General features: G+C 42.5%; 1 protein-coding gene across 1 annotated transcript; it reads right to left on the bottom strand.

Annotated features, from left to right (window-relative positions):
* Positions 1-5,063: 5,063 nt before the first annotated feature.
* Positions 5,064-6,029, bottom strand: LOC112343897 (pentatricopeptide repeat-containing protein At1g09410, mitochondrial-like). Its single transcript, XM_024667987.1, has one exon. It carries the CDS (start codon positions 6,027-6,029, stop codon positions 5,064-5,066), a length of 966 nt encoding a protein of 321 aa, XP_024523755.1.
* Between the last annotated feature and the right edge of the window lie 4,394 nt (positions 6,030-10,423).

Below are 10,423 nucleotides of genomic sequence, written 5' to 3'. Positions count from 1 at the left end.
AACAAGTTGCCATTGCTTTACGGAGATTAGGTTTAAGTGATTCTTTTGCTAGTTTGATAGAGCATTTTGGTGTTTCTAAAGCAATAGTCTGGAAGTATTGTTAGAAGTTCTCCAACTCAACATCCCAGCATCTAGGACAATTTCTTTTATGGCCAGTAGATCTGTCAGTAATAAAAATAGGTTTTGAGAGATTTTGTGGCTTCTTGAATTGCTATGGTGCAATTAACTGCACACATTTCGAAGTTGAACTTCCTGGAAACACTTTTGCAAGTAATTATTACAACAAGGACAAAGATAACTCAATTGTCATGCAAGCAATCATTGATAGTGAAGCAAGGTTTTTGGATATTTGAGTTGGAGATCCTAAGAGTTGCAATGGCATAACTATTTTGAGAAAGAGTTCATTATACAAAAGAGCTCAATCAGGTGAGATTCTTAACTTACCAATAGTCTTAAGAGGCCAATACCAATTTTGGGAGTATATCATTGGAGACTCGGGATACTACAAGCTTCCATGGTTAAACCATTTCCAAGTGCAAATGGAACTAAATTGAAGGAAACATTCAACTTTTACTTGTCGTCTTTGAGAATGGTATGTGAGAGAAGTTTTGGATTGCTTAAAGGTCATTAGAGGATGTTTAGACCATCACTCAGCTAACAGTTGCCATAAAAACAGCTTGCATTCTATATAACTTCATTATTGGTATAGGTGACATAGGGGAAATAGACATTGAGCTTGAGCCAGTGACTAATCAAACACAAGGCTAGCGACCGGAGCCTCATGTCACTGCTACAAAACTTAGAAACATTCTCATTACTTATGTAGTAGACTTAAATAAATCCACTTGAAGCTCACAAATTTATTTATTTTAGTGTGCTCACAAACTCAAGTTTTGTTTTATTTTTCACGGTTTTAATTCAGAGATTTCAATACAGGGCTTGAACGCAAGCACAGCAAGGAACCTGGCTGAGAGCATAGAGAGGGGGGCTATGATGAGTTTAGAGTCACAGCTGCTGCCAATGTTGGTCTGATTCTAACATTCAGGTTCGTTTCCGTTCTTCTCATAGGGAAGGTTTTAAAATGATTAAATGATTGCGTGTTGAGTGGTCTGGCAGCAAGAGGAAGAGGGAAGAAAATGATTTGGAATGGCACTGCAGAAGACGCTTGGAAATGCAGCTTGAGGCTGGTGACGCAAGGGAATGCAGCTTGAGGCCATTGAAGCTGTTCTATCACTAGAAGTTGGGATCCTACTTGGTCTCCCAACAAATTCTTTGAAATTCCCAATGAATTCGGTGGTAGGGCAGGTGGTAGAAGGCCTGGATGTTGTCCAGAAGATTGTGAGTACCAGGGTGGTCAAAGATAACACAAGCAATCTTTACTTCCAGTATGTATTTTCTTCTCTTCGTTCCTTGGAAAAAATCTCATCTTGAATCCCCACAACATTGCCAAGCTTATAGGCGATACTCGAGCAGTGGTCACTAAGAGGGGATTCAATCAACCATACACAAAGATTGTCATTTCGCAATTTGGCATTCTTGGTACTTACTCTTGCAAAGTTCTTTCTTTCCTTTCAATCTAACTTTGATCCATTTGTGTTTCTATTGCCAGACAACTAATACAAACAGCTTTATGTGAACACTCATGTCCTTCTAACAAGAATGCTCTATCTAAATTGATGGAATTGATCCAAGGATATTGGCAGTGGCAATGCAAGGTGGGAATGCTGGGCTTAGAATTGTTGATCAGGTAAATCATCACATCTTCATCAGTTCATCATCTCCCTCATCGCTTTGGAAATAGTAATTAGTAACGCTGTAAACTACAAAAGTGAAGTTCATAAATAAGATAATGAATTGACTTACCAAAAAATCAGCAATTGCAAACAAAACTTGAGCTACTTGATCCACACTCTTCACCATCTAATTATCCACAGCTAGAGTACGCTCCATGAATTCTTCCTTCTTCAGATTATGAGAACAAATTTCCTTCTAGCTATTTTCCATTGTATCAATGAGGCTCACATTTTTGTCACACAGTGCTCCTGCAAGTTGTTCTGCAAGTTGTGTGTAGGACTTCTTCCTCAACCGGCCTAAACTATGCTTTTCAGGATTGTTGTTGTTTTTTGTCATTGCCAAAAGTGATTAAAAACTACAAAACATGCCTTTAGGCTCTAATTCTCCATATGGAGGTAATAGTGATCATTGTTGTGAAGCTCTTGGTGTTGGTAATGATGATTGTTGGGATGTAGATGGTGAAGACATTGATTTTTAAGTCTGTCTCTATGAATTTACAATTTGACAATCCTAAAGCCACTCGTCCATCATTGCATAGAGTTGATCATTGAACGTTGGTGGTATATCACCTTCACGACATTGCTCTATTGTCATGTTTCAGTATTGCATTTGCCAGTAAGAACATGATATTCATATGACTTGATTTTGTTGAACTCTTTGTAGATATACTCCCAATGAGATTGGTATTGCCCAAGCAAACAATTGACACCATGTGTCAAATAGTAGCTAAAAACTTAGTGAATGACTGGAAGTCTAAAAAATCCAAACTTACTCGGAAACTTGCTGCCAATGAACGCTTGTAGTGTTGTGCCTTCTGAATGCTACCTCGCTGTTGTAAGAAGAAATCATGCTTTTTTGCTTCATTCATAGCTAACAATTCATTTAAAGACCAATACCCCTGATTTCTAGTTGGTTTCAGAGGCTTCAGTGGAGTGGGAGTAGTAAAATTCCCCTTGCTAAATTGAGAACCATCATCCAAAAACTCTTGCTGACATTGAGTGAAGAACACAATTTCCAAATTGTTCAACTATTGCTCTGCCATTCTACTCAAGACTCTAAAACCATGAATTGACATGTCAGCAATAGTGGTGGGAGGAAATAATTGCCACATCAGCATTTTAACTTTCTATTCCAGGTTTCATGGTGGTCAACCAGCTGGGCTAGTTCTGAAAAACATTTAAATTGATTTCACTGTCACAATGCCACTATTAAAAAAATGATGGTGACAGTGACATGTACAAAGGCAATGTTACTTCAAATTGCTGATGTGGCCATCACAATTTGACTGTGATAGTAAAATATAGTGCCTACATTGAAGAAATACTCAAAACTGAAGCTATAAAAAGATAGGTATTGTGGAAAAATAAAGAATATAAAAATATGATATGTGTGCAAATAGGTCATACACCTTGTGAAAGAATCATTTGCATGTCTGGAAACCATAATCTAATGTGACCATCATCTTCTATTTATGCAATCAGCTGTTTGGTGTTCGTTTGCAAATAGCCTACAAAAACAAAATTCTATTAAAATAAATATTTGAATTGTAAAGAATACTTGAGGAATGCATAAAAAATATGATCTTATATAACACTTTTTCTCCATCTAGCATGTCATAGAGGACAAAGTAGCAATCTATTTAAATTATAACTCAATGTAGATTGAAATAACAACTAATTATCCTTGTCTCAAAAGGAATCCTGTATTTGGAATGATGCTAGACTGAAAGATTAAAGGGAACTGAGTCTAGTATTCCTAAGAGTTTAAGAATGATTAATATTGTACTCCAACATGATAGTTTTGAAAACTTTCATATACTTATATTCCATGATATTGGAAGAGAAGGGAATAGTTGGTCACAAAACATTTTACAAAGTGCTAGTTGTCATTGAAGAAGCAATATTCCCTTATACTTGCTTTATAATTATTTGTGACAACAACATTAACTCCACCCTGCAGAATAGAAAGAAAGTTTTCAAAGGGATAGGAAATGGCACTTGTAATCTTTCTTATTTCCAAATGGGAGCTAGAACATAGATTTGGATGCCTTGAGAGGCGCACTCTGCTTGCGCCATGTCAAACTTCTCATCATCAAATTACTTAGCTATCCTTCATTATGCATCCCTATATATCCCTATACTAATTCCTAAAGCTCTCCAAAAATTTGGTTCTTGACAGGTATGGCATTGACTTTGTGGAAGATTTGATAAATTTCCTTGTAAAATCGCCTTGCATACATGCTTTGCAAAGAGCAATCCATTCAACATAGATTAAGCCCATCATAAAAGTGGGCCAATTGTCTTTAAATTTAATTCTCTGTATCAACATCCAATGGAGCCTTCGTAAATATCAAGAATGGGCTGAGGCCCAGCGGAGAGGATAACATATGGAACTCAGAGAGGAGAACATATGAAGCATGTCGGGAGGCAACGAGGGAGATAGGATACAAGGAAGGCAATGGGAACGAGGTATCAATGAGCCCATCTCCACCTGCGCCTCAAACGCAAGCATTTCACACCACTACTTCCCACTTTCAACAGGAGCTCATGATAGACTCTCACCGGCATGGTCTTGAGAATCTGGATTGCCACGCCTAGCATGGCACTGATGTGGAGCAGGAGGAGCGCAGTGCTGCTGCTCAAATTCACAACAGCAGCGTTGGATCTTGCGTTGCTGGCTATAGCAAACCCACTGCACTTAACACTCCAGATAGATTTCTGAAGACTCTCCTATGCCCAATCTCTGTGCGTCCCGCTCTCCATCCATGGGGGATGGGGCGGCTCACGGAATGGCTGGATATCAACGATCGATGTTTGGGTCAACACATCAAGTCTGAACTGCTCTGAAGATGTTCTCCAGCATCACATAAGGCAATGCATCACTCACAAGGCTGGACTGGCACGTAAATTCCGCAGCATGCATCCCTCGATTCATCTCCCCGTGGTTTTTGCACGCGGTAAGAAACGTTGCCCATGCAACTCCATCTGCTGGCAAAGGCATATTCTCCAGGACATCCTCGGCCCCTTTCAATCGCCCTAGTCGTCCGAGAGCATCAACAATGCAGGCGTAGTGGTCTTGCGAAGGATCCAATCCATTGTCAAAGCTCATTGCCGTGAAGTAGCTTACTGCTTCCTTGACGAGCCCCAGATAGCTACACGCCATCAAAACGATGGCAAACGCTGCCTTGTCGGGGCCAAAGCCGTGAAGAAACATCGCCCAGAAGAGCTGGATCGCTGCCCGGTCTGGGCATATGCTGCAAGAATCGTGTTTCAGGAGACCAAGTTCCAAGTTGGCATCTCATCGAACGATTTCTTAGCATCACAAATATTTCCATCTAGAGCATATACCACTAGAATTGTGTTCCATGAATAGGAATCCCAGCAGCAAACCAAAGAAAACGCCCGGATCGCCTCTTTGAAACGACCTCTCTGGGCATAAACAGCGATTATCGCGTTCCATGAAACAAGATCTCTGTGTGGCATTTCTTCAAACAAGTGTTTTCCTTGATCAGCATCACCGTTTTGCGCGTATGACTTGATCATAATCGTCCACGACAGTACGCTGTGCTGAGGCATCCTATCAAACAAACTCTTGGCTTGAATCAAATCCCCATTTTGGGCATAGCAGCAGTGCATCGCCCCCCAGAGGATCGCGTTTCGGTGGACAATCTCCTGGAAGACATCCTCCGCCTCCTCCACGAATCCATTCTCCGCAAACATGACGAGCATCACCGCGCGAGTGATGCTGTTCTTCTCGGGCATGGAATCAAACGCGGCCTTCGCACCGCCCACTCGCCCGCGCTGCGCGAAACCCTGCACGAGGATCGTCCACGCTACCACATTCGTCTCGGGCATCCGATCCAGCACTTCTCTCGCTCGCGCAATCTCTCCGCCGCGAGCAAATCCCCGCAGCAGCGTCGCCCACGTCTTGCTGTTCCTCTCGGGCATCGCATCAAACACCGCCTTGCTCGATCCAATCCGCCCGCAATCGCCCAGCGCCTTGACCATCGCAGTGGAGGAAACTACGTCCTGCACCGCCATTCGATCGAACGCTGCCTTGGCCTCCCCCGGATGCCCACTCTCGGCATACGCGGTCGCGAGCGACGTCCACGACGCGATGTTCTTGGCCGGCAATGCATCAAAGATCCTTCTCGATTCCTCCAAATGCCCACACCGCGCGTAGACAACCAGCGTTTCATCCCACCAAGACGATGCCTTGTGAGCTACGCGCGCCATATTTTAAATCCGGGAGATTATTCGAGGTATATTCATCACAAGGCCTTTGGTTTTATTTGTTACACTGTAAAGAGTTTCCTTTCTCTAGCAACTTTAAGGAGCTTCCTCGCTTCGCTCGTGGCTCCAAAGAATCACCCCAGCCAAAAAAAATTCCCCCTTCCACGACTACTACTTCGCTACACTGCTCTACCAAAATCCACCCAGCAACACTACTTACTTGTGGAGTGTGATTTACAATTCCACCTCTTGCAAGTCGTCTCCAAACACTCCAGAGGAACTGGCAGCTTCGAATCCCACTGTGCGGGACTGTTGATGGTGGTGCTGATGAATCGAACTTTCCTGGTGTTGGTTTTGCTGCTGCTGCTCGACCATCACTGGTGGAGTGACTTCCAGAGCTGGAGGTGGCGGCAACGAGACGGTGCTGCTGGATAGTGATTCAAACAGAACATTGCTGGCGAAGAGCTGCTCGAGAGATGATCAGGCATTGGCCCCGGATCGTTTCTCATATCCTGTACAACTGGCTGAGCGAATGCTCCATTCCCGTTTGAGAATGCTGTGTCGGAGACAAAGGCTGGTGCCGAGGAAGGATCCACCGAATGGTTGCTGTTGATATCTGGAGCAGCGGCAGCAGCGGCCGCAGGCACGAAAAATCTCGCTGGAGCCAAAGGCTTTGTGCTTGCCTTTGGCACCACGCCAAACAGTGGAGGAGAGTCCGATGATGTCTTGGATGGTGTTATGCTACCTTTGTTGAATGTATCGACATATCTGCAAAAACCTCATGAGATTAGAGTGCTGGGAATGACCAAAACGGTACCTTGATCTAACGTTTTGACGTGCGCAAGCTGCGTACTGGTTACTGCTTGGAGGCATTGGTCGGATTCCACTCACAACCGGTTGCGGCCTTTCTGGAGTTGGCTCTGGTCTCTCGGGAGACATGGAAATAAGAGTGCCGTTCTCCTCCACGCGCGAGACGAGCTTGTTTGCCATGGGAGGAGGAGCCAATGGAAGGTCTGGTGCTTGTGCCTCGGCTCCTTCTTCAACCCAGCGCTTCAGTGTCTCGTCGTATCTAAACTTGTTGCTGTCGCCAGGCTTTGCCTGCATCACATACCCGACCATCAATCAGCTAGCGCTCTTTCCAAAGCTTCTACAAACCTCCTTCGAAGGTGTTTTTATGAAGCCCATCACTCTTTGCACGAAAGAAGTAAAGACGCCTCTGTTTGGCGTTCCTTTCGCTGGACTAATGATCTGATGAAAGAATACAAGTCTTAATCAAAGGTACACAAGAGCAAGTCAAGTTCCCTGTGCAGGCCTAAAGTCAATCTCAGAAATGCATGTTGGATCTTCTCGTATTATCACTTATGGGTTCCATTGATGCTGACGAAGCAAGTGATACACTGCTTCTGCTAGAAGCTGTTGCGGGACAGTTATTAATATCAGCATTATCAGAAGCTTTCGGGGGCAACGGGCCTATCATCTTGTGTAGACCAATATTGCCAAAAAACCATTGCACAATTCACGTCAGAGCCTCCCTGGATAACAGGAAAGTGAGTATAAAAGCTGAGTGTCCACTTACAAACCTGAGAGTGGATATGAAGACGCTCTTCCAAGGCTACAGCCGCTTCTTTGCACACATCAGCTGCATGGCCCGCTGTTTTCAACGTTTTCAACACTGCTTGGCAATACCTTCAAAGAGAAACCTTGTGTTAACGAAGCATACGGTTAAAAATCACTACCAACCTTAAAGCTTCATTTATCTTTCCAGCTTCAGCAAGCATCAACGCATAAATAAGCTTGTATGGCTGAAAAGGAAGTAAAATAAACTGGGAATTGCCAATCACTCTTGCAAATTCGTACACTTCCATTCACTGATGAAGAAAAGGTTGGATCGACTCAAGATTCCAACCTTTTCTGGTGATGGTGGTGTGGATGAGTGTTTAGCTTGGCTAGCTAATGTGAAGAAGTTTTTGGCTATTAAAGGAATTCTGGATACAGAGGCTTTAGTGGCTATTTCAATGGTTTTGCATAATGTAAGTCTTCGGTGGTGGAATTAGCTTGAGGAGTCTTGTGTTGCGAATAAGAAACCATTAATGTTTACAATGGATGAGTTTGAGGTTGCTTTCCATTTACGTTTTGCTCCTCACTATGACATGGAGAATGCTCACACCGAACTTCGACATTTTCAGCAAGGGAAAATGAAGATTGGGGACTATATTGAGAAGTTAACTCGCTTGATTAGTTGTGTTCCAGTGAAGGATCAAAATCAGAACAAGTCCTACTTCATTGATGGGTGTCATAGTGAGAGTATGCGGCAACACTTGCGTCATTCTCAATGTACAAAGAGTTTGGAGGAGCTGTTTGATGCTGCTCATCGACTTGACAATGACAAGTATAAGTCTCACAAGCGTTCAAGGAATCTTTCTGTTGAAAATTGTCGTGATGATTGTTGTGGACACAAGGATGGGAATAAATGTCACAAGCTAAAGTCTATGATGGCTACTTCAGATACACAGGGGTCAACAAAGTAGAAATTCTTTATGAAGAATTATAGACAAGGTTGTCATCATTGCCACGAGCTAGGACACTACAAGGCTGATTGTCCATAGTGAAGAGCAAATAACATGGCAACAAGAATGGTCAATCTTCTACTAACGGTAAGTCAGATACTAAGAAGTTGCAAACTTTGCAACGCAAGGATGATGAAGACGACCATTCTGGTTGGAGGAAGAGGCTTTTGATTGCTGCTCATCAACTTAACTGTGTATGGAACAAGATGAAGGTCAAGGACACTTGTGCATCAGCTTGCTAGAGGGTGTGTTCCGTGGCAGTTCAGTGTGGATTTTATTGGACAGTGGAAATGATAACAACTTTGTTTCCACAAAGTTTGTTGAGGAGCATGGCCTGGTGACACAAGACATTCTTCCATATATGGTAGAAGGTGCAATTACTTTTACTTGGCATTTCAATATTTGTGTAGAAAGGCTGAAAGTGTTGGTTGGCAAAACCACACTTGTGGAGACTTTTTATCTCACAAATCTTCATCGTGTGGATCTCATTCTTGGAATGTCATAATTGGTAAAGGTGGATCCGGAGATAAAGTGGAGTATTAAGCATGTTTTGTTGGAGTACGGTGGTATTAACGATATATGGTTTGGAGAGGGAGTTCAACCTCCAGTTTTTATGCTCTCTGCTACATCTTTGAAGCGGGCTTGTTATAATGGAAAAGCACTTTTGAATTACTTATTATTTGTTCATGACTTGGGGGACCAAGCCACATGTAGAGGAAAGACAGTAGTGTAGACTATACTCAAAGAGTTCTTTGATGTTTTTCCCTCTAAAATTCCTCATGGATTGCCTCCATTACGAGGTGTGGAGCATGGGATTATGTTAGAGCCAGGGACGCAGCCAATTTACCAATGTCCATTTCAGCATAAAGTGCATTTGCACAAGGTTCTTTTGTTACTCTATAACAACAAACTTTATGTGAAGAAGAGCAAATGTGAGTTTGCAAAGTTGGAGGTGGAATATCTAAGCCATATTATGACATCCAAAGAAAGTGGGTCAAGATGGGTCCAAGGAAGGTGGCTGTGGTGGAGAATTAACTTACACCAACTTTAGTGGCTAAGTTACGTAGTTTCCTTGGTATGGCTAGTTACTATTGACATTTTCAATATAAGTTTGTAGAGGTGGTTATTCCTTTGGCACGATTGTTGTACAAGAATGTGCTATTCAAGTGGAAAAAACCACATGAGGATAGTTTTGTGACATTGAAACGGTTGTTAAGCGATGTTCCAATGCTTCACATTGTTGATCCATCAAAGCTTTATGAGGTGATATGTGATGCGAGTGGTTATGCATTGGGAAGAGTTCTCATGCAAAAGGGACAGCTTATTGCATATGAGAGTTGAACTTTGAATCCCGTGGAGCAACGCTATTCCATATATGAGCAAGAGTTACTCTCCATTGTTCATGTTTTACGAACGTGGCAACACTATCTTTATGGTGCAATGTTCATGGTGTTGACGGATCACAAACTCTTTGTATATCTTTTCACACAGAAGGAGTTGAACATTAGACAAGCTTGTAAACATATGGAATTTAGGGAGCTTTTTATTGAGCATTGTTCGGGAAAATTGAATGTGGTGGCGAATGCTTTATCTCGTGTTTGCATGTGATGGTGTTACAAACACAGTTTTGTCATCACTTGAATAAAGTGGTTAGCGAGTTTGGGCAGTTAGTTGAGTGTGCTCAGGCTCAGGATGCTGAGGTGGTCTCGTTGCAAGCTCAAATAGAAGCACCTTTTTCATTAGTGGATGGGATTCTTTACTACAATGGCTATATATATTTGCCACAGGTGGATGTGTTAATTACTTAGGTTTTATTCCACTATCATGATC

The sequence above is a fragment of the Selaginella moellendorffii genome, unplaced genomic scaffold (assembly GCF_000143415.4).
Source record: "Selaginella moellendorffii unplaced genomic scaffold, v1.0 SELMOscaffold_288, whole genome shotgun sequence".
NCBI lineage: Eukaryota > Viridiplantae > Streptophyta > Lycopodiopsida > Selaginellales > Selaginellaceae > Selaginella > Selaginella moellendorffii.
The sequence above is the reverse complement of the archived record's forward strand: the minus strand, read 5'-3'. Positions and strand labels throughout refer to the sequence as shown.